General features: G+C 45.8%; 1 protein-coding gene across 1 annotated transcript in view; it reads right to left on the bottom strand.

Annotated features, from left to right (window-relative positions):
- maea (macrophage erythroblast attacher, E3 ubiquitin ligase) overlaps positions 1 to 24,477 on the bottom strand; it is a 75,292-nt gene extending 50,815 nt beyond the window's left edge. The window contains exons 1-3 of the mRNA XM_033034718.1: positions 24,039 to 24,477; positions 22,562 to 22,744; positions 1,901 to 2,104 (exon numbers count right to left, since the gene is read on the bottom strand). Of these exons, the coding sequence (XP_032890609.1) occupies positions 1,901 to 2,104; positions 22,562 to 22,744; positions 24,039 to 24,107 (456 nt within the window). The 5' untranslated portion in view covers positions 24,108 to 24,477. The remainder of the gene's footprint in view (positions 1 to 1,900; positions 2,105 to 22,561; positions 22,745 to 24,038) is intronic.
- Between the last annotated feature and the right edge of the window lie 899 nt (positions 24,478 to 25,376).

Here is a 25,376-nt window from a genome sequence, read left to right on the forward strand (position 1 = left end):
AATTAACCCAAATGAAACCAGCAATAAAAGTAAAAAATAAAGAAAAAGTAAAGTAAAGTATCCTTTATTGACATTCAGACATTTCAGTCTGAATGAAATTGTATACCTTGCAGTCATAACATAGAATAAAATAACAAAACACACACTTAACAGTTTAACACAGTTTAACATCCACCACAGTGAGTGTACCAGACACCTCCTCACTGTGAGGAGTCTTAAAGTCCTTGTCTCTTCCCTCCTCGTCTCCCTCTGCCTTGAGGCGATCCAGCTTTCGATGTAGGGACCCCGCCGGGTGATGGCAAGTCCAGCGGCCGCATCCGAGCTCCGCGAACGGGCTGGTTCAAACTCTGCTGCCCAGGGCTGGTTCAAACTCCGTGTCCGCGAAGCCAGCAACATCCAGTCCAGCGGACAAAGCTGTCGTTGTGGGAGCTCCGGAAAACCGGTCACCAACCTGAGACCTGCGAGCTCCCGACGTTGTCGTCCACTTGTCCCGTGGCCGAGTACACTGGGCCCGCGGCTGAAGCCTCCGAGGCTCCGAAGTCAGGTCGCCGCCGCTGCAACACCACCACATCCCCGTAGTTGGCCAGTTGGTAAGTCCTGGCTCCGATTTATCTCGGAGCCTCGAGGTCGATCCCAGTTGGAGGCCGCCATCTCCGCGATAGGCCTCAGCACAGATGGAGACGGGGATACGACAAGAAAAGGTCACACCCTCCCCCCGAAGGAGACGAAAAACAGTTTCTCCCACCCCCCCCCCCCCCATACAAACACAACTAAAATAGACAAAATAAACTAAACAACAGGACAAAAGAAAACAAAAAAAAGACAGACGGACTGCAGGCAATATATATTCCATTATATATTGCGCCCCCACTACTATCGGTGGGGGCGCTGCAATGGCGGCAGCCCTGTCAGCAGCGCGTTAGTTTTTTTTAGTATATTTTAAAGTATGTTTTTAATGTTTCTTTGTGTGTTTTGTGTGGGGGGTGGTGTGGGGGGGGGTGAGGGGGAAACCGTTTTGGCCGCCTGCTCCATGTAGAGGCGACTTTTTCCAGGTCGCCTCCCCCGTGGCCTAACAGCAAGGATCGGCGCGGCCTTTCCCGGAGACGCGCCCGGGGCTTCAGCGGCTGGCGCAGCGTGGACTCTCGGCGTGGACCAGGTGAGCCCTCGCTGGGGCTCGCTGGAGGGGAGCGCTCCGTTTCGCTGGCCCGGGGCAGCCGGCAGCCTGAAGCCGCGCGCGGTCTGCACAGCTCCAGCTGGCGCGGCGTCTACAGCCCGGGATCCCTCATGGGGGACCCGGGGGAAGAAGAAGCCATCACTGCCGGCCCGCGGCCAACTTCTACCGCGGGCGCGGTGGAGACTTACCATCACCCCTGGAGGGGAGCTTCGACCGCGGGCCCTGCGGTCTGCGGTGCTTCTGGCTGCGGCGCGGCGGGAACTTTAAACTTTAAATCTCGACCGCCGGCCTGCGGCCTACACCAACTTAAAGCCGCGGTCTCCGGTGGGGAAGAGCCGATCCTGGACTTACCTGGACTTGTACCTTGTCCTTTTACCATCTGGACGCCCGCAGCAACGGCTGCGGAGGGTTGAGGTCCCGACCACGGGCGAAAATGGAGGAGGACTGGCCAAATTGTGTGCCTTCCACCACAGTGATGAATGCTGTGGTGGATGTTTATGTTAAATTTTTATTGTGTTTTTGTGTGTGTTCTTTATCATTGTACCGCTGCTGACATATTCATTTCACTTACACTTTATGTGCAATGTGACAAATAAACCGTATTGTATTGTATTGTATTGTTGATATGGTAGGTTAAAAGGGTGATTTTTTTTTACTAAGCTCTCCCCATTATGCAATTTTACAGTACTGGAGAAGCTGCAACAATTCATTTCAAGCACCACTCACCTCAATTCCACTCTGTTTGGTTAGTTTAACAGCAGTGTTGTAATAGCCACATCGCAGCAAGTGCTCCACCATCATACGGTCCATGCGTTTTTTCTTCCACATATTCACTGCTGCTGCCTGGTCACTGCTGTGTTCTTTTAAGTGTTCGATTCTACGTTTGCACAGCTTTGCACTCTCATCTTCAGCTTGGATTGACTCAACAGCCTGTAAGAACAAACGACACTTTAATGAAATCCCAAACATGGACACCAATTTTCCACATAATCCAATCACGAGTTAATTAAAATTGCTTATTAACCAGTTTCCCCTGCCATTGGCATCAGTCTCCTGTTGGATACTGCATCGATTTAATAAAAGTTGGTATTTCTTTCAACTATCAAATCTATACCCTCTTGACACACAAATCAAGTTTGTGGTTTTACTCTTCCAGCAATTCCAGATTCAATTTTTCACATCTTATTCACACCTCCCCCAGACACACCTTTTGCTATTCATCAGCCTTTGCCATTCTCTTTCAAGCAGCACCACCAAAGTCATTACATTTCCCCTGATCAAAATCCCATCTCAAAGCCTTTGTTCTTTTTGTTTCTTCCCTTCCCCCCTCCACCTTCAGTACAGAAGGGTAGGATTGCTCCGAAAATAAAAATCTGCTTGACAGAACTACATAATGTTGATGGGAGGTGGCCAATGCACCCTAAACAGTCAAGAGTCAAGTCAAGAGAGTTTTATTGTCATGTGTCCCAGATAACACAATGAAATTGCCACAGCAGTGGCAATGCAGGAATTGTAATAAATTAACAAAAAGGACCTGAATTTGGACGAAAATGTAAGGCATGCCTATGCTTCTCCAGATGCAAACATATCCTATCCACAAGAATTTTATTGAATAGTTTCCATACCAATGGTGTAAAACTCACTGACCTTTCATAATATGGATAATTTTACATCAAGATTGAAAGTGATACAGTTCAATCTCAAATCTAAAGGCAAGTTGCAAAGAAACAGAATTGTGGAGTTGACTTTGGCAAATTGGGTTCTGAGAAATGATAATAAATAAGCATGAGTTCATATCCATAAGGCATGAAAACTTACAATAAATGGTTTACCCATGGCTGATAAGTTAAAGGAAGAAAGCTTTAAAGTTGCTGAAAGAACAGCAAGCTAGAGAATTTAGTGAAATAGATGAAAGGAATTCAGAACAGATCAAATAATGTGTGCATGCTGGGGTGGGGAGAGATAAGAATTTATGACATTTCAAATCAAGACCAGACGCAGAGACTGAGAGTGGAGTGGGAATATTGCCAGTGCGAAGAGAAGATTGAGAGAAGGTAGGAGGTGATCAGTGATCAGAAGAACAATACAGATAATGAGCAAGAGTCAGGTAGTGAAGGAAGGGGTGATGAAGTTAGCAGATACTGGCAGCAAGGTAATGCAGGGCCCTCCATAATGTTTGGGGCAAAGACCCATCATTTATTTATTTCCCTCTGTGTTCAACAATTTGAGATTTGTAATAGAAAAAAATATATCACATGTGGTTAAAGTGCACATTGTCAGATTTTATTAAAGGCCATTCTTATACATTTCAGTTACACCATGTAGATATTACAGCTGTGTTTATACATAGTCCCCCCCCATTTCAGGGCACCATAATGTTTGGGACCATAATGTTTGGCTTCTCAGGTGATTGTAATTGCTCAAATGTATTTAATTGACTCTTTAATGCAGCTATAAGAGAGAACTCAGCACCTAATTTTTTTTTTGGCGGCGGCTAGTGGTGGCGCGGCTCTGGCTACAGCGGCTCTCCGGCAGTCCTGTTTGTTTTGTGTTTTTTGGGTTGTTTATTTTCGTTTTGGTTAGTCTAGTTTTGGTTTTTAGTTTCTGTTTGGGGGGGGGGGGTTGAAACGGGGCTTGCTGTCTCTCCCTGCGGGGGAATGCGACTTTTATGTCGCATTCCCCTTCTCTGCCTCCGTCTGCGCTGAGGCCTAATGGCGGAGCTGGCGACCTCGAGGCTCAGGAGGCAGAGCCCGCCAGGACTCGCACTGAGCTCGCTCCCGTGAGGACGGCCCGGCTCGGGGCTGGAACAGGGCTTCCGTGAGGGGCTATGACGCTACCGTGAGGACGGCCGGCCCGAGGAAGGAACGGTGCTCCCGTCGGAGTGGCCGAGCTCGGGGAGGTACGGCGTTCCCAGCCCGAGGGAGGAGCTGCGCCCGGTCGGGGCGGCCCAGCCCGAGGGAGAAGCGGCGCCCAGTCGGGGCGGCCCAGCCCGAGGGAGGAGCGGTGCCCGGTCGGGGCGGCCCAGCCCGAGGGAGGAGCGGCGCCCGGTCGGGGCGGCCCAGCCCGAGGCTGGGACGGTAACGGCACTCACGTGAGGGCGATCCGGCTCGGGGCTGGAACGATGCTCCGGTGGCTTGCACGGTGTTCTGGCGGCGGTGGCCTGAGTCCGGGGTTCGGCCGCGGGCCAGCGGCTGCGTCAGCAGGACTGGTGAGCGGCAGCTTCGACCACCCCGGGCCGCGGCTTTGAGCCGCGGGACAGTTGTAACATCGCCCGGGGGGTATCGCCTCAGCGCAGAAGGAGAAGAGGAGGGAAGAGACTGGAGACCTAAGACTTTTGCCTCCATCACAGTGAGGAGATGTTGGGTGGACTCACTGTGGTGGATGTTAATATGTGTTTATTGTTGTTTTTTATTGTATTGTATTGTATGTATGACTGCTTCAATTTCGTTCAGACTTCGGTCTGAATGACAATAAAGGCAATCTAATCTAATCTAATCTAATCTAATCTTTCCTCCAGCCTTTCCATCACATTTGGAAGCTTTTATTGCTGTATATCAACATGAGGACCAAAGTTGTGCCAATGAAAGTCAAATAAGCCAAACCTTAGCTTTATCAAAATCAACTGTTTGGGGCATCTATCTTCCATCTATCTATCTATCTATATCTATCTATCTATCTATCCTTACTTACTTACTTACTGCCTATTATGCCTCCTGGCATGTAGGGCAGCAACGAAGGTCCTCCACTCCTGTTGATTCCTTCAGTTGTTGTTTAAGTAAAATATTTGTTTTACGAGACAGTGTTGTTAGCCGTGTGCTCAACCTCCAACCTGGAGGACCAGTGGATCACCCTTCGTCTCGCCTCTAGCCGTCGACCTGTCCAGCATGGGAGACCCTAACAGAGACGAATCTCCCGCTGGCATAGCTCTAGGGATCACTGAGACACACAAGCTTCCCGACCATGACAAGGTTGCAATCCAAGGAGTATCTACCTATACTATCCATCTATTGCCACCTTACTTACCATTACTTACTCCTCTGCTGCAAGTCAAATAAGTTTTGTTCTGTTTGGTGAAATAGTACAAAAGTTATGAAGGTTTAAAAATCGTAAAAACCGCCCCTTCCGGAACCCGTTGTCAATAACGCGGCTAGGAGAATAAAAAGCTGAAGGGGAGGAGTGCGTTGAGCAGCCCGCGCAGAGTGCGCAGCCCGTGGGGAGCATGCAGCCCGCGGGGAGCCAGCAGCCTACGGACGGCTTCTGCGGCGACAAGCACGACCAGCCAGAAGCTGCTGAGTTGAACCGAAAGCCTCTGAGTGAACCAGAGTGGGACCAGGATCTACAGCGTGAGGCCGAAAGCTGAAGGTACGGGGTGAGCAGAGTGCCAACCTCTCCTGATAGCTATTACCTTCTGTTCCAGGCAACAATCTGGTAAACCTCTTCCGCACCCTCTTCAAAGCCTCACACCCTTACCGTAATGAGTGATCAGCAGACAATACTTCAAATGTGGAGTAATTGAAGTCCTATAAATCTGCAACATGACTTCCCCACTCTTAAACTCAATGCACTGACCAATGAAGGCAATTATGCCATATGCCTTCTTTACTAATCTACCTGCATTTCCACTTTCAAAAACCTTGGACCACAAGATCCCTTCATACATCAGTGCTGCTAGGGATCTTGTCATTAACTGTCATTTCCCATACATTTCCCTACATGCAGCAGCTCACCACTTGCTCAGATTATACTCTGCGATTTATCTGCCAATTTCTGTAGCTGATCCATGTCCCACTGTGTATGTTTGTAAATAGCTCATTCTAAGCTTTCCCCCCAGTCTAGTTTCAGTCAATAAAATAATGAGTCAGGCATCTAAACTTTATTTTGGAAAAACACAATAACAGTTCCCACTACTATACCAAACCACCACAGGTTCGATCCTTGCATCTGCCTGGCCAAGCCCTCCTAGCCGCGTTCACACAGACACTCCAGAAGGTCACGCAGTCCTAAGCGTCCTCCCAGAAGATCGACACAGAACCTTGTGGTTCGGGGCCTTTTATAGGTCCCCTAACCTTGAGGGATCCGAACCACATGGGGGTGGTCTCAATACAGTCCAATAACATATATCGATTAACACAGTACATGATAGACATTTCCCTAACCGAATAATAGTGACTAATACTTTGTATCTGATGAAGTTTCTAGATGAAACTTAACAGAGATGAATTATGCAACAAGTGCCTGGATATTCAAGAAAACCAGACAATGCTCAATACTTAACCCAATCAACATCTAGCAAAGTAAAGCTTTGCAACAATATTTACAATGTGTATGTGTTCAAAAGGGAACTGCAGATGCTGGAATATCGAAGGTACACAAAATTGCTGGGGAAACTCAGCGGGTGCAGCAGCATCTATGGAGCGAAGGAAATAGGCGACGTTTCGGGCCGAAACCCTTCTTCAGACTGATGGGGGGTGGGGGAAAGAAAGAAGGAAAAGGGGAGGAGGAGGAGGAGCCCGAGGGCGGGCGGATGGGAGGGTGGGAGGAGACAGCTAGAGGGTTAAGGAAGGGGAGGAGACAGCAAGGGCTAGCCAAATTGGGAGAATTCTATGTTAATGCCATAAGGACGCAAGGTCCCCAGACGGAATATGAGGTGCAACCCAATACAATGTGTATGTCTGGTTTGCATTCACTCAATCCGTTCCATGCAATTTACACCTAATTGTCAGAATCTGCAGATGGTTCATTCTCTCCCTGCAACTCTTATCTAAGCTCTAAACAAACTGGCACCATTCTGCAGCGTCCCATTTCTGCAAAAGGCACATTTAAATTGACCGAATGGCCTAGCAGCCCAGAAGCCTTTACTGTCCTGGCATCTCCAATTTGGCCAGAATTAACACTTTGATGGCCTCCCCACTTGACCATTTAATCAATTTTAGTGCCGTCTGCAAACTTACTAACTAACCATCTACATTAGAAGGAAGAGGCGGAGACAGTGGGCTGAGGGAGAGCTGAGAAGGGGAGAAGAAAGAGGGACTACATGAAATTAGAGAAGTCAATGTTCATACCGCGGGTGTGCAAACTGCCCAAACGAAATACGAGGTGCTGCTCCTCCAGTTTACGGTGGTCCTCACTCTGGCCATGGAGGAGGTCCACGACAGAAAGGTCGGATTCGGAATGGGAGGGTGAGTTAAAGTGCTGAGCCACCGGGAGGTTGGTTATTGCGAAATGAACTGAGGTGTTTGGGCGAAGCAATCGCCAAGCCTATGCTTGGTCTCACCGATGTAGAGCAGCTGACACCTAGAACAGCGAATGCAATAGATGAGGTTGGAGGAGGTGCAGGTGAACCTCTGCCGCACCTGGAAAGACTTCTTGGGTCATTGAACGGAGTGAAGGGGGGAGGTAAAGCGACAAGTGTAGCATTTCCTGCAGTTGCAAGGGAAAGTGCCCGGAGATGGGGTGTTTCGGGTGGAAATGGACAAATTGACCAGTGAGTCAATAACTGGTGCAACCCAAGGAATAAGGGTTAAGACGCTTTCTCGTTCCTGCTCGCCGGACCTGGAGCATCGGACTATCTCATGCCGTTCATTCTACCTTCCCCGGGAGTTCAGCTCAGTGGTCATCACAGCTGTCTACATATCACCGCATGCGGACACCGACGTGGCACTATCGGCTCTACACGATGTGTTATGTCGACACCAAAACAAGAACCCTGATGCGGCTATGGTGGAGGCTGGGGATTTTAATAAGGCAAATCTCAAAAAGGTCATGCCTAACTTCTGCCAACACATCACGTGTGTCACCAGGGGGGAAATGACTTTAGACCACTGCTACACGCCGTTCAGGAAAGGCTACAAGGCCATTCCTCTCCATTCTTTTGGGAAATCTGGCCACGCTGCCATTTTCATGCTGCCGGAGTATGAACAGCGAATAGTACTGGAAGCGGCAGTGACGAGGGACGTAAAGCGGTGGTTGACAATTCAGAGGCCATGCTGCAAGATGCACTGAGCGATATCGACTGGAATAGGCGACAAGCAAGTTCCAGAGACGTCAGTGAGTTTGCGGAAGCGGTCATGGACTTCATTGCAACAATAGCTGATAACATCGTCCCCACTGTTAGGGTTAGCATCTTTCCTAATCAAAAACACTGGGTGGACAGGTCCATTCGCATTGTCTATAATTCTCGCTCTGCTGTTTACAACTCCGACCTGGCATCCGGCAATATGGATGACAACAAGGCAGAGTCCTACAGACTGCGAAGGGCGGTGAAGGACGCAAAATGGAGGTACAGGGACAGGATGTTCGCCGGCTAACAACAACACTGCCTAGCGAGGCTGGAGGGAGGTCATGCGCTGTGGATGTGCACACATTCTCGGTGACCGAGCATGACGTTAGGAGGGCTCTGATGTGTGTGAACACGAGGAAAGCTGTAGGCCCAGATGGTATATCTGGGCGAGTACTAATGTCTTGTGCTACTCAGCTTGCTCCAGTGCTCACCACAAAATTCAACCTCTCCCTGGCCAAGTCCGTGGTCCCTGCCTGCTTCAAAAGATTAACCAATGTACCAGTGCCAAAGAAGGCCTATCCAGCCTGCTTGAATGACTACCGACTGGTGGCCCTCACGTCGGTAGTCATGAAATGCTTCAAGAGGCTGATCAAGAATCACATCTGCGCCTTCCTCCCTCGCATGGACCCGCTGCAGTTCGCATACAGTCCGAGCAGCTCCACAGATGATGCGGTCTCCCAGGTTCTGCACACCGCTCTCACCTTGACAGCCAGAAGGGGGTGAGGGGTGGGGGTAGGTGAGGATGCTGTTCATTGACTTCAGTTCAGCTTTCAATACCATAGTCCTCACCAGACGCCGAATGCACTTTGGGAACAGCACTCACCCCCCCTGCAGGACCTATACACCAGGAGGTGCAGATCCAGAGTCAGGGACCCCTATCACCCCAGCAACAGACTGTTCCAGCTGCTATGGTCAGGCAAGCGCCTCGGCTGTCACGGAGGATGAGACAGAGTTTCTTCCCACAGGTCATCAGGACTGTAAACTCCTGTCTCACCAGAGACTAATTTACTATTGTGTTGTGTCCTTTTAATTAAAAAAAAAAATGTAAATACTGAATCTGTTCTATTGTTCTGTTCTGTTGTTTTTCCACAATCTGTAGGCATTGCCACTTTCATTTCACTGCACATCTTGTATGTGTATGTGACAAATAAACTTGACTTGACTTGGCAAGAACTCCTTTGTTTGATAACCGCGGTCATTTTTCCTATTTTACAAGTTCTCTACAAGCGAAAGCTGTTGTAGGTATATTTGCTCTTGTGTGCAGCATAGAAAAATAACATGAGGAGAATTGAGTATATAATACTCTTACTAAATAGTATTCAGAAAAACAGCAAATAACTTGCTGGCACGAATGCTCAAAGAAACCATTATTACAGAGAAGAATGATGGTGTAATTGAGCAATCAAAGCCAGAATTTTCTTGTTGAAGATTAATGCAAATTAGTTGTATACCAAGTATGCACAACAAGCCAACATGGTGATGGATTGGCAATTCTCAGAACGGAGTAAGGCTACACTGCAATGAACAAAGAGTTATATTATCCTACTCCTAACTTGGTCCAGCAGTCTAAAAGGGGGGGGGGGGGGGGGAGAGAAAATGGCTTAAATGCAAAAAAACTTTCTTGATCCATGTCTAGCCCAATGAGGAAGCAACACAATATGGTTCTGAGTGCACGTAGGGAGTTTCCAGTTTCGATTCTTTCAACTACTACCATTCATTATTCACATATTCTCCAAGAATGCAATTCATAATTTAAATAATTATCAGAACAGGATATTATTTCTCAGCCAACAGCAAAATGCTTCACATAAAATGACTGGATAGCAAGACCCAATGTCTCCTCCCCTTCCTTAACCCTCGAGCTGTCTCCTCCCATACCCCCGCCCTTGGGCTCCTCCTCCTCCCTTTTCCCTTCCTTCTCCCCCCCCCACCCCCTATCAGTCTGAAGAAGGGTTTCGGCCCGAAACGTCACCTATTTCCTTTGCTCCATAGATGCTGCTGCACCCGCTGAGTTTCTCCAGCATTTTTGTGTACCTTCAGAACAATAGACATCTCAATTTAAACAGGCAAGACCAACATTCTTGGAGCTGCAGCTTTCCCGTGCGATAAACAGATCATGGTACAGGTAGTAGGTTTGTCAAAATTGATGTTGCGAGGGTCACAGAGCACAAGGCAAAGTCTAGGTATGTGGGATTTCAATATCCAAACAATGCAAATTTGACCCAAAGGGGATAACATCATTTGAGGGTGACAAATTTGGCATTTTGCTCAATGAACCTCAAGAGTCTGGGTGCAGGGAAATTCCCAGATAATGATGTGTCCAGTACAAAGATTTATTATTATACATGCTGTGCTCTACCAATCTCAGATTAAACAGTATGTCAATTCTTGCTTCCTCTGATAACATACAATTGTCAATGTCAGAAAGTTATTTTGCGAGTGAAAGAGTTAATTAGCTAAAAGCTAATCCTACGTTGAATGAAGTAGGCAAGCAGAGCATTGGTTTTGGGATTAGTAACCATAGTTCTATTGGTTTTAAAATGTCTTGCCAGAGGAAGGATTAGAGATAGTTCCAATAGCATTTAAAAGACACTTGGACATGTACATTCGATAGGAAAGGTTTAGAGGGACACATGCAAATGGGACTAGCTTCAATGGCAAGTCTTGGTCAGCATGGACAAGTCAAGTCAAGGGTCGATTTCCATAATGTGTGACTATGAGATGCTGCCAGACCTGCTGAGCTGTCATCTACACATGACTTGGAGAAGGTTCGCATTGAGCTGAAATGCCAGCATAGGCTGGTGGGCTGACTGGTTGCCAATTTAATGCAATTCTTCAAGTTCCACGCTGTGCATTCCATGCAACTTGCTGTTGGAAAGTTACCGAGTGGTAGGATAATTTTCTATATAGAATGAAGCAAGGACAACTAGTTTTCAGCTACAATCTAACAGTCCTCCTATTATATGGGACTATGCGCTGGGAGGCAACATGAAAGTATCAAAAATTATTTGTCCAAACTGGTGGAATGAAAACGGGCCAGTTTTCCTGGTCACAGTTAACTCATTAAAAAATGTAGGATTTTGTTCTTTAAAGAGTCACAGAGTTATACAGTCAATAGTACAGGAGCAGGGAGGTTCTACTGCAGCTGTACAGGGTCTTGGTGAGACCACACCTGGAGTATTGCATACAGTTTTGGTCTCCTAATCTGAGGAAGGACATTCTTGCCATAGAGGTAGTACAGAGAAGGTTCACCAGACTGATTCCTGGGGTGTCAGGACTTTCATATGAAGAAAGACTGGATAGACTCGGCTTGTACTCGCTAGAATTTAGAAGATTGAGGGGGGATCTTATAGAAACTTACAAAATTCTTAAGGGGTTGGACAGGCTAGATGCAGGAAGATTGTTCCCGATGTTGGGGAAGTCCAGAACTAGGGGTCACAGTTTAAGGATAAAGGGGAAATCTTTTAGGACTGAGATGAGAAAAACATTTTTTTACACAGAGAGTGGTGAATCTCTGGAATTCTCTGCCACATAATGTAGTTGAGGCCAGTTCATTGGCTATATTTAAGAGGGAGTTAGATGTGGCCCTTGTGGCTAAATGGATCAGGGGGTATGGAGAGAAAGCAGGTACAGGATACGGAGTTGGATGATCAGCCATGATCATATTGAATGGCGGTGCAGGCTCGAAGGGCCGAATGGCCTACTCCTGCACCTATTTTCTATGTTTCTATAGTCAAGATTTATTCGTCACATACACAATGAAGTGCAGTGAAATTAACTTGCCAGCAGCGGTACAATAAAATGTTGTCAGGACCACAAACCTCCACAGTCGCCACTGCGGGTGGCCAGATGTACAGGCCCTCTCGTCTGGAAGGTAAGTCCTGAATCGGTTCTTCCTTACCGGAGACCGCGGCTTCAATATGATGTAGGCCGCAGGCCGGCGGTCGAAGATCTAAGTCCCCGCTGTGCCGCGGCTAGAAGATGTTGTAGGCCGCGGCTTCAAGATGTTGTAGGCTGCGGGCCGGCGGTCGGAGCTCTTCTCCTTCGGGGTCCCCAACGAGGGATCCCAGGCTTCACGATGTAACAGTCTGCGGGCCAGCAATCAGAGCACTCCCTTCTGGCGACCTCCCCGCGGGGGCTCGCCCGCTCTGCTCTCGTCGGGCCAGCTGCTGAGGCTCCGGGCCCGACTACGGGAAGGGCCCCACCAATCCTTGGTGTTAGGCCGTGAGGGAGGCGACATGGAAAAAGTCGTCTCTCCGTGGAGGAGGTGACCGAAAGCGGTTCCCCCCTTACCCCCCCTCACCACCTGCCACACAAGACACACCGAGAAACATTAAAACAAACATTTGGACATACTAAAAAAACAAGGGCAGCAGACTCGCAGTGCTCCCACCGACCAGCATTGAAAAAGGCCTTTTGGCCCATTGACCTATGATGAATGAAGAATGAGGATTTGTTCAAGCAGTTCATGTGACAAACTTGATCAAGTTGATTGGCATCTGTTCATCTGCAAGAGATGATGGAGCAGCTTTGACATTGTCCTGCTTGGAGAGGGGAATGCATCATCTGTGTTCTACTGTACATCGGCGAGACCAAGTGCAGGCTCGGCGATCGTATCGCTGAACACCTCTGCTCAGTCCGCTTTAACCTAACAGATCTCCTGGTTGCTCAGCACTCCCATTCCAAATCTGACCTTTTTGTCCTAGGCTTCCTCCATTGTCAGAGTGAGGTTACACCCCAGCAGTATGAACATTGACTTCTCTAACTTCAAATAGCCCCTGCTTTCCCGCTCTCCCCATCCTTTCCCCCTTCCCAGTTCTCACACCAGTCTTACCGTCTCCTGCTGTATCCTGTCCCGTCCACTCCCCTGACATCAGTTTGAAGAAGGGTCTCAACCCGAAATGTCACCCATTCCTTCTCTCCAGAGATGCTGCCTGTCCCACTGAGTTACTCCAGCATTTTGTGTCTACCTTCAATTTAAACTAGCATCCGCAGTTCTTTCCTACGCATCTGTGTTCTATTTCCTGCTGTGGATGACTTGGTCCAACCTTGACTGGCAGACCCTCCCACATGAGAAGTTGTCTCTGACCATTGGATTGGGGAATGTGTTACATAGAAACATAGAAACATAGAAAGTAGGTGCGAGAGTATACCACCAGGTCCGTCGAGCCCGCACCGCCATTCGCTCATGGCTGAACACTAAACAGACACACTTACCCACAAACAGCAGACACAAGACACAGAACACAAGACACTACCCTCCCCTTTATACCGCTATCACCCCTCTCCACCCCAAGAACCTTGCGAACCTTGTTGTTGTTGCTGCTGACTATATTTGGGGTGTTTGTGGCTGGCCTCAAGAGTTTTAAACCACCTGCTGTTGTGGTGCTGTCCTTTCTCCATCCCCCCACCGGTCCTCAGCAGCTGCTTCCCAGTTGTTACAACCAATGCTAAAATTTGTCATCTCATTTAATCGTATCCTTATAGCGAAGCTTTCATCTTCCACTTGGCCTCCATGCATTGATGACTTCCCCAAAGAGCACATCTTTGCAGAGGTGCCCATTTCCCATCCTGTTTACGTCCAAGCCAGTGGAGACACTTCTGCTTGAGGATCGCAGGGATGCTGGGCATGTTGGTCAGGTAGATGACAGATTCATTGGTGATTTTGTCGTGTCAAGAAATTCCCAGGATGCAAAGACAGGGAAAATCAATTATTCAGTTTCTGTTCTTGATATCATTGTCACCAAAGCTTCATAGCTGTACAGCAACATGCTCAAGATACATGCTTTATAAACAGTCATTTTGGTCTTGACTGAGATTTTCCTGTTCTTCCTTGCCCGTTTGGTTAGCCTCCTAAAGGTGGTTGCTGCCTTTTTTCAAACATGAATTGATCTCATCCAGAGAGGCTATCAGTCACTGTAGATCCTAGGTAGGTGAATTTGTTGACAGTTTCCAGTACAGTGGCATTTCGGGTGATTTCAGGGGGGACTGGAGTGCCCTGACCCATGACAGACTTCTTAATGCTGATTATCAGTCGGTATTTACTGCATGAGGGTCTGTCCATTAGCCCCTGATGTCCAGCTCCCGTTCTCTTCGGCATCTTCCCATCTGCCCTTCTGTTTTTTGTCTTCAGAAAAACACGAAAGACACCAGAAGTTTTCTTCAATCTGGCAAAGTTGAAAGCCAAGCCAAAGGTGTGAACTGCTTATAAGGGATTTCCTCTATGCTGAAGATGCTGTACTCCTCGCCCCAATAGATGGGAGCTGGACACAGCCTTGCTTCACCTCACTTCTCATGGTGAAACTGTTCAATGTAGCGTCAAATTGCGCCGTACCATTCATATTCTCATGGAAGGTCTAAATGAGGTTTATAAGACATGATGGACATCCAATCTTCTCCAGTACCTGGTAGATGCTGTGCCTGGTGTCAGAATTGAAAGCTTTCGTAAGATCCACAAGGCAATGTATAAAATGAGGTTTGCTGCTCTCTGCATTAATCTTGGATTTATCTTATGCCTCTGAGTATATCCTGTCAGTGAGTGTCAAGTTATTGCAGGATCACTCAGGCAAAGGCTTATCCTGTAACACTCAGAAGATGCCCCTGTAGTTATTTGCATTCACTGCAATCTCCCTTTTTCTTAGAGTGTGATAATGTTGGTATTACACATGCCTTGAGGGATGAATATATTTTGTTTTTCCAGGTACCTAGATGACGTCTGCTTATCAGGAAGAAAACTTCCGCAATCCCCACGCACCCATAGAGGAAATCAAACTAAGGTACAGGTCTGTATCTTCTTGTCTGGGGGTTGTCCAGCTTGATGTGGCCAATAACTTGATGTGGGTGAGATGATCCTTCCCTCCATCAGAGATAGTCCATGAGTCCTATGTTCTAAGACAATTGAGCTAGACTTATAACCTGCAACTGCTACCTCCAGTGATTTTTCCTCTTGCTGTGATCAACAATGAAGTGACCTCTACATTTAGTTTGGCTGCAAGCCTGAGCAGATTACCTCAGTTTAGTTTAGTCTGAAGAAGGGTCTTGACATTATTTCCTTCACTCCATAGATGCTGCCTCACCCGCTGAGACAATTGAGTAGATCTAGAACTGTAAGCACACAGTTCCCTGAAAGTGGAGTCACAACTAGACGAGAAGGCAGCTTTTGGATTATAGCCATCAGTCAGGGTATTGAGTCTGGAAGCTGGGCATTATCAGTCTTTTTTCCTCCCGAATAGTGGAATTGAGATTTAGAGGGCAGTTTTAAGTTGAGAGGGGGAAGATTTAATACACATCTAGGGAGCAACCTTTTCCCACATAGTGGGTGGTCAGTATGTGCAAATGGTTGAGCCAGATAGAAGAGATATTTAAAAGACATTTGGACTGGCACATGGATAGGAAACGTTTAAGGGGATATGGATCAAACGTGGGCCAATGGGATGGGCATATTGGGTGGCATGGTGGCATGGTTCCATTTCCATATGTAGTTTACCAAAATGCTTCCTGAACCTAGTGTCCTCCATAATGTTTGGGACAAAGACCCAACATTTATTTGCCTCTGTACTCCACCATATGAGATTTGTAATAGAAAAAAAAAAAATCACATGTGGTTAAAGAGCACATTGTCAGATTTTAATAAAGGCCATTTTTATACATTTTGGTTTCACCATGTAGAAATTACAGCAGTGTTTATACATAGTCCCCCCCCCCCCATTTCAGGGCACCATAATGTTTGCACACAGCAATGTCATGTAAATGAAAGTAGTCATGTTTAGTATATTGTTGCATATCCTTTGCATGCAATGACTGCTCGAAGTCTGCGATTCATTTTTAAAAATAATTTTATTTATTAGAAGTACAATATAGTGGTACCTTTTTACAGGTTCCCAAAATTATGTTAACATATTACATTCTCTGTACAACTTCCTTTTTTAAAATTTTCTTTAAAGAGAAAAGTAGGAAGAGAAAAAGGAAAAAGAGATAGTAAAGAGTGAAGGGTAGGCTAGTGCGCGTGAGTAAAAGGCAGAAAAAGAAAATAGTGAAGAAAATAAATAAGTGAGGAGGGAAAGCAGGAGGGAGTTTATTCAATCGCCACAAGGAGATTATTTTTTTATGTTCTAGATCGTTTTTCACCCATACCTGAAACTTTTAATTTGACTCCACATGACTCCAAGAAATCAATAAATGGGGACCAACTCATTAAGAATTGGTCTTGTTTGTCCAGCATATTACTGATCCACATTTTAAATGTTGGTATATTAGCATTTTTCCAAAATTTAAGTATGAGTTTTTTTGCTATTATTAACCCATAATTAAAGAATGAGTTTTGGTGTTTATTTAATTTGTTCCCGTCTCCTCTTACTCCAAATATAATCATTTCAGTATTAGGTTCCATTTTTATCTTAAATAGCTTTGTGAATATATCAAATATATCACACTAAAATTTATGACGTTTTGTACAAGAAACATGAGTGTGTAATATTGGCATTTTGAGAAAGACATTTATCACAGATGGGAGAGATATTTGGATAAAATTTATTCAACCTAGTTTTTGAATAATATAATCTATGTAATATTTTAAATTGAATTAAATTGTGTCTAGCGTTAATCGAACATTTATGTATATATATCAAATACTTTTCCCATGTTTCTTTTGAGATTTTTGTCATTAATTATTTTTCCCAGTCTTCTCTAATTGCCTCTGTTGATGGTAATTCTATGTTTAAAATACTGTTATATAGGCGATTCATGAACATCATCAGTTGCTGGGTGTCTTCTCCGGTGATGCTCTGCTAGACCTGTATTGCAGCCATCTTTAGCGTATGCTTGTTTTGAGGGCTGGTCCCCTTCAGTGTTCTCTTCAACATATAAAAGGCATGCTCAATTGGGTTCAGATCGGGTTATTGACTTGGCCACTCAAGAATTTACAATTTTTTAGCTTAGAAAAACTCCTTTGTTGCTTTAGCAGTGTTTGGGATCATTTTCTTGCTGGAGAATGAATCACCGGTCAATGAATTTTAAGGCATTTGTTTGAACTTGAGCAGATAGGATGTGTCTATGCACTTCAGAATTCATTCTGCTATTACCATCAGCAGTTATATCATTAATGACAATAAGTGAGCCAGCACCTTCAGCAGCCAAATATGCCCAGGCCATACCACCCCCACCACCATGGTTCACAGATGTGGTATGCTTTGGATCTTGGGCAGTTCCTTCTCTCCTCCATACTTTGCTCTTTCAATGTTTATGTTCTTATCACAGCTCTGCAGGTATGGAATATAGTGCACGAGGACTGAAGAACTGCAAATGTTACATAACGTTCACAATTTGTTGTTCGAGTTCAAGTTCACTTGAACTTGAACAACAAATTGATTAAGAAGGAACTGCAGATGCTGGAAAATCGAAGGTACACAAAAATGCTGGAGAAACTCAGCGGGTGCAGCAGCATCTATGGAGCGAAGGAAATAGGCAACGTTTAGGGCCGAAACCCATCTTCAGACTGATGGGGGGGTGGGGGTGGGGGGTGGGGGTGAGGAGAAGAAAGGAAAAGGAGGAGGAGGAGCCCAAGGGCTGAGGGAGAGATAGGAAGGGGAGGAGACAGCAGGACCAAGCGTAGGCTTAGCGATCGTTTCGTCGAACACCTCCGCTCGGTCCGCATTAACCAACCTGACCTCCCGGTGGCTCAACACTTCAGCTCCCCCTCCCATTCCGTATCCGACCTCTCTGTCCTGGCCTCCTCCATGGTCAGAGCGAGCACCACCGGAAATTGGAGGTACAGCACCTCATATTCCGCTTGGGGAGTCTGCATCCTGGTGGCATGAACATTGAATTCTCCCAATTTTGTTAGCCCTTGCTCTCTCCTCCCCTTCCTATCTCTCCCTCAGCCCTCGGGCTCCTCCTCCTCCTTTCTTCTCCCTGTCTCTCCCCCCCCCCCCCCCCCCCCCACATCAGTCTGAAGAAGGGTTTTGGCCCGAAATGTTGCCCATTTCCTTCGCTCCATAGATGCTGCTGCATCCGCTGAGTTTCTCCAGCATTTTTGTGTACCTTCCATGTTCACAACAAAAATGTTTTAGGGATTAAAAAAAAAAGAATTACCAGGGATAGAACTGGAGATGTTAAGTATGTCTGGAATTCACTTGCAAGGGAGGGATAAAGGAGGTAGTGAGTGATAAAGGCAGATTCAACAAAATAGTTAAAGAAAGAAAGGCATGGCTAAATGCTCGTAAGGAAAAAAAGTCTATGGTCGAGAGCAAGGGAACTGGATAAACCGCACAGAGTAGCTATATACTCAGTGGGCCAAATAGCCTCGTTCAATGTTGTATAAAGCTATTTTCTTCAGAAGTACTGATCACCAAGTTAAAACAATTATTGTGCTTTAGTGAAAATATTAAATTATTGTGCAAGCACTTAAAACAAATGCTTTACCAAAAATGGGTCAGAATTTGCTGGATTTCCATGGTGTGGGTCACAAGTTGGATTGTTATCTTCCGTACTTAAATGAACACCCTATTTATACACCAGCCTGCTTCATTCAGTTCTTAACTACAAACTGAAGGAGTGTTAATAGCTCAAGGATATGTGCGTCTTGGAAATCAATGGGCAACAAATGGAATTCAAGGTTAACAGGGAAGAAAACAAACTGCAGGTTGTATTAAAATTACATTGGATAATAAACAAAAGATAAACACTAAATTTAAAGAAGGTTGTCAAGAAACACTAAGAACAAACAGCAGATTTCTGTGTTTTTGTTCCTGGGCAGAGGCTGAGGCCTGGGTGGGGCCATAAACCATCCCATTAACTCGAAGGCCAAGAAATGAAATAGCATCCCCACCTTTGTACAACAAGCTTACTTAGAATTCATGTGCATACCTTGATCATTTTTTGGCACATGAACCTGTCTTCATTCCGACAACAGTGGAAAGAACCAACAGCTTCAAGCTCATGAGCAGGCACATCTCTGAGGAGATTCAGCATGTTGCCAAATACAATGTCAAACTGCAACAGATGCATGGTGGAGAGCCTACTGACTAGTAATATCACAGCCTGGTTTATTAACTCAAACGGAGGATGCAGAAATGGGTGTACATTGGGGTATTGACATCATCATCGATGGGATCTACTGTAAACGTTGCCTCTAGATGGCAGCTAACACTAAAGATTCCCACTACCCCCCACCATTCTTTCATCATCTTGCTCCTACTGACAGTGCAGGAGTTTGGGAACTTTTAAGGCAGAGTCAGATAGATTCTTGAGTGTCAAATGTTACAGGGAGAAGGCAGGAGAGTGGAGTTAGGAGGGAGAGAGATCAGCCATGATTGAATTTGCAGAGTTGACTTATTTGGCAGAATAGCTTAATTCTAGTCCTATCACTTATGACATCATGGTTCAGCAACATCTACTTCCCATCAATCTTTAGGTTCTTGGACCATCCTGCCCAACCTAACCTGCGCACTAAATCACTTTGCACTAAATACTTCAGCTAGGACTGATTTGTCGACAATAACTGATAGTTTATTGTACATTTACGTTGATGCATTAAAGTACATGTGAAGATACAGCATGAATTTAATTGTTCCTGTCCATGTGAGTTATATCCTTGACTAAAGTGGGGGTGCAGCATTCAGAATGATGTTAATAGGTATGTTGCAAAGCCTACCTGAAGATCGCTGAAAATCTGTCCCAGCCCGTTATAGATGACATGTGCATGTACCGTGCATGTGCATGTACCGTGTGCGCAATTTTGGCGCCGTTTAGAGGGGGGCGGGTTTAAAACGCGATTTTTCCTAGGCTGTTCAAATCGAGGTTTTTCAGCCTAGTTAATTATTAACGAAAAATCGCTGGAAGATTCTGTAGCTGGAGCTATTTTTAGTTTTACGGGCTTTCTTTACTTATTATAGTAGGTTAAAAATTAACCTCTAAATCCGCGACCGCCGACAACGGGTCGGATCTCATACAGGGGAAAACGGAAGGTAGGCTGTTTATTGTCACGTTAAAAAGGGCTTCTTAAGATCCCTTTAAACAAAGTTTAATGTTGTGAGGAGCTAATTTGGGCCCCATTATATCCCGCAGTATTTTTCTGGGCATTTGAGGGCACAAATCTACCGCAATGTGAACGTTCTAAACCAGCAAGTCCATTTAAATGGACTTTAATTTACAGCAATTGAACACTAAATTCCTTCCATTTGGCCTATAAATTAATGTAAATGAGATTTAAAAATCATGTTTTATTGTGAATTATTTGTGAATATTATTTGGACACTTAGGCTATTTAAAAATGTTAATCATTTATTAAGAAATGGATAGATGTTTAGATCTAGTAATTGAAGTTTGAAATTAGCTACAAAGGTTCACAGGTTGATTTATTGTCACATACACCTAGATGTAGTGAAATTCTTTTTGCCAATGCAGCACATAAAAAAAGAATACAAACATAACAATAATAAATAGCTTTAACATAAAAACATCCCCCCACAATGGTTCCCATTATGGGGGAAGGCACAAAGTCCAGTCCCATCCCCAATGTCCACCCATAGTCGGGCCTATTGAGGCCTCCACAGTTGCCTCTACGGGGGCCCGATCTTCCAGGCCGTCCTCGCCGGGTGATGATGTTCCGGCGTCGGGAGAGTCCTCTCAGCGGCATGGGAACCCTGGAACGGCCGCCTCCCTACTCGAGACCGTGGCTTCCGGAGCCGACAAGGCCGCGCCGAATGGAGCTCAACTGGCGATCTCGTCGCGAGATCCCAGGCTCCCGATGTAAAGTTCAGCGCCGCCGCCCGCAGCTCCGCGATGTTTTTAACGCCGGTCCCAGCTCACCGGAGTTCCAGCGCGGCGACTCAGGCAAGGCACCGCCCGCCCCGCAATGGCGCTCCAGTGCTGCACCGCCGTCCTCAGACCCGCAGCTCCACCGCCGATGCCGAGGCTCCGGGCGGTCCCCTCGCTCCTCGGACCCGCAGCTCCGCAGCCGCCGCCGAGGCTCCGGGCGGTCCCCTCAGGAAATGCCGCTCCAGGCCCTCTGGTAGGCCGCGAGGACGGGTCGAAAGTGCAGCCCGGAGAAAAGCTGCATCTCCGACCAGGTAGTGACCCTGAAAATTAGTTTCCCCCTTCCCCCCCCCTCCCCCCACACATAAAAAAGCTAGAACTCTTTAAAAACAAAACACTAAACTAACTAAAAATAAGAAAAAAGAAATGAAAAACAGACAGCTGCAGGCCAGGCAGCCATACCCCCTACAGGTCATCCAAGTAAGATTATTTTATATTTGTTTCAGAATGCTTCAATCTATGATAACTGAAAATTTCATTCAGTTCTCTTAATTTAAGAAAGTTATGTGCTTTTGACTGTTCACGATCACAGCTTTTTTGTTATGTCCATAGAAAACCAATAGGGAACAAGATGCTAATTTCCGAGTATGAAAATGGCCATAACTTTTTAAATACTTGAGATATGAAAGTGAATTAGGTGTCAGATTAAACTTATTTTTATGCTTTATCTGATGGGATAAATTGCAGACTTGATTTTTAAAATCTCAAAATGTTGTAACATTGCTAATGTTAAGAGCCTTCAGGCCATGCACCAAGAACAGAGAAACCATGAAAGGGTACCTCACCATCACTTATTCCATCTGTGGACAAATCTCCAATTCACGTCTTAGCGTCATTAACCAACTCAAAGTCCACAAAACCAGAATATAACCATCATTTGCAAAGTAGGGTATGTGGAGAGGCTGTTTCCAGTAGTGAGAGAGCCTAGGGCCAGAGACCACACCCTCAAAATAAAAGAATGTATCTTTAGAATGGATAAAAAGAGGAATTTCTTTAGATTGTGGCGAATCTGCGGAATTCATTGCCATAGACAGCTTGATGGGCCAAGACATTGGATATTTTGCAGGTGGAGATTGATAGGTTCTTCATTCGTAAGGGTGTCACGGATTATGGGGAGAAGGTAGGAGAACGGGGTTGAGAGAGAAATATAGATCAGCCCTGATCGAACGGTGGAGCTGACTTATGGGCCGAATGGTGTAAATCTGCACCTATGTCATGGTAGTACCAGAGTAGGATTCTGATATTCGTCAGAAAGATGGATGAAAGCACTTTATTCATCAGAACGATGGGTCAAAGCACTGAGCAATTTAATGACTTCAATACACGGAATCACTCTTCCTTACCATAGTCAGGATAACATATATCTATGGCAAATACTTGACCAAACATTTCAGACTATTTTTGTGGACAATTCCTCCAAATCATGCATCAGTGTAAAAGCACCAAAAGAATGAGTTCATCTGCCAAAGAGCACATGACACTGTGTCTTTGTTACCAATAAAATGTTTTTGTACCTTTCTCTTCAAAGCGCTGAGTTTCTCAACTACCCCATCTAATAAGGTCACGACAGAATCCACTGCTGGGCAGTTGCTCAATGTTTTCTCCAGTTCTGCAACTACCATGGTCACATGACTAGTTTCTCGGTCAATATTCTTCTGGGCAGCTCGAAATCGTTTATTCAAGGTTTCATAAGGTACCTGCAAGTAATGAAAGCAACTATTCACAGTTCTGCAAAGCTGAAATTCTTAAAACATCACTACTAACACCTTTCTCCCAACCACCCCCACCACCTGCCAACATGTATTACTGAAACTAAATAAATGGTTTAAAAAAATCTCCTTCTGGGTTCTTGTAGATCATTTATCTTATAATCAACTCAATTTATGTTGTTTAGCCATTTTCCCATTTGAATTTGGTTCCTAGGCTCTTGATTAGAATAGGCATGATTTATAATCCACAATCTAATACAAGAAAACAAAATAAAATCTTGGGCAACTGCAATATCTGTAAGATTAAATAATGAAATACAGAGCTTGCATGACATTAATGAAAGGCATTTTGGAAGATAAGTAAAATCTCTGGAGAGAAAAAATATTGTTTCCATTTTCTTTTATGCCATCTAATCAGTACATTTCAGACATTTTATTTTTAAATTTGAGATTTTGAACATTAACGGATAATATTTCAATCAGTTTAATGAAGCCATTTCCAATACATTGTTGTTCATATTATAGTCAATCCAATTTCATACAATTAAGCCAATAGTTTCCTGCTATATTGTTATATAAATGGGTCAACATAAACATATTTACGTGTTTAAAATGAACTGCAGATGCTGGAAAAATTGAAGGTAGACAAAAATGATGGAGAAACTCAGCGGGTGAGGCAGCATCTGTGGAGGGAAGGAATAGGTGACGTTTCGGGTCGAGACCCTTCTTCGGGGTCTCGACCTGAAACGTCACATATTCCTTCGCTCCGTAGATGCTGCCTCACCCGTTGAGTTTCTCCAGCATTTTTGGCTACCTAACATATTTACGAGTAATCATTGGTCCTCGATTAAACAGTGTCATTAACTTTCAGCATGTTAACATTACTTAACTACCGGTAAATCAAATGCGTACGAGAAACAATTACATGTTTGAAATAACAACAAATGCCAATTCAACGAAACCATTTATTATAAATATTACTACACCTTACAAAAAGGAGCAAGCGATAATTCATTGGTCTTCAATGTCCCCGACAGGTAGACAGACAACACTTTGTTGTTTTTCCCCCCATTGTACACATGAAAGTGCAATAAAAATACTGAATATCTCACCTTTAAGCCATACCAAGATGTTTTAACAAATATTTTAATGTATTTCAACAACCTCAAAACTGGCATCGGTATGTGGTTACTTGTCTTCCCCGTGAATCATTGTGCACATACCACTAGTGTACAAGCTGGTTAATGAGGACGTGGTAGTGCTTAGGAGACACAAAGCTTACCTTCAGAGTGGGATACTCCTGGACCTTTAATGCCATGGATAGTTGAGCAGCAGATTCCTGCACCGCCATCTTAGCTGAACCATCAATACTGCGGTGCAACACGGGTAGGGAGGGAGGCCAGCCCGAGGGGCCGGACCAACGGCAGCCGGTGCACAAAGCTGCCGCTCTAACACACACGTCCTGTCATCGGACCCATTATTTAACACAGCTTCGTACCGCTGCCATGAAACGGGGAAACCGGTGACGGTGTTTAAATTGTCTCGGTGATAAAAATGAACGAGGATCAAAAAAACGGAAGTCAAGCCCCGCCCACTTTACCGACAGACGGAATCAAACACCGCCCACTCCCCCTCCCCCCGCCCCTGACCACGTGATGTACCCAGACCCCGCCCACTTTACCGGCAGACGGAACCAAACACCGCCCATTCCCCCTCCCCGTCTGTGCCCCGCCCCTGCCCACGTGACGTCTCCAGACCCCCCGCCCCTGACCACGTGATGTACCCAGACCCCGCCCACTTTATCGGCACAGGGAATCAAACGCCCCCTCCCCGTCTGTGCCCCGCCCCTGCCCACGTGACGTATCCAGACCACCCACCCCTGACACGTAATGTATCCAGCCAGACCCCGCCCATTCTCCGCGCGGTACCGGCCCCGCCCTCTGCCCACGTGACAGATAAGACACCACCATCTCCGCGGGTGACAGAACCAGGTCCCGCCCGCCCTCGTACCGCGTGGGGGATCCAGGCCCCGCCCTCTCCCTGAGCGTGGCTGAGCCTAGCCCTGCCCTCTCCGCACGTGACAGAACCAGGCCGCGCCCCCTCCGCACGCGTGTCGGACCCAAGCCCCTCCCTTTGCGCGCGTGACGGAGGCGGAGAAAGTGAATGGCGCCCCGTGTTGCCTCATGTCGACTCACCCACTCTCGGCCACCCCCCCCTTCAAGTGCATTGAGATTATCCGGTCTAGATGCGTGGACGTTTATGAGGGACATCCATTTACTCAAGGCACTGTGTATGAATACTTTTTTAAAGACTCATTTCATACTTTTTAAGAATACAATTTGCAGCACAAAAACGGGCCCTGCGGTCCATGCCCACAATCCCATTTGCCTACCCTGTGCGTGTCTGTTTGACTAAACGCCTCTCAAAATTAGTTATTGTATCTGATTCCACCACCTCCACTGGCAGTGAGTTCCAGATATCAACCGAAGATCAAAAAATTTCACTGTACCTCGCTACACGTGACAAACTGAAGACAGACACAAAAAGCTCAAGTAACTCAGTATGTTTAAGAAGGAACTGCAGATGCTGGAAAATGGAAGGTAGACAAAAATTCTGGAGA

Source organism: Amblyraja radiata, chromosome 1, assembly GCF_010909765.2.
Source record: "Amblyraja radiata isolate CabotCenter1 chromosome 1, sAmbRad1.1.pri, whole genome shotgun sequence".
Lineage (NCBI taxonomy): Eukaryota > Metazoa > Chordata > Chondrichthyes > Rajiformes > Rajidae > Amblyraja > Amblyraja radiata.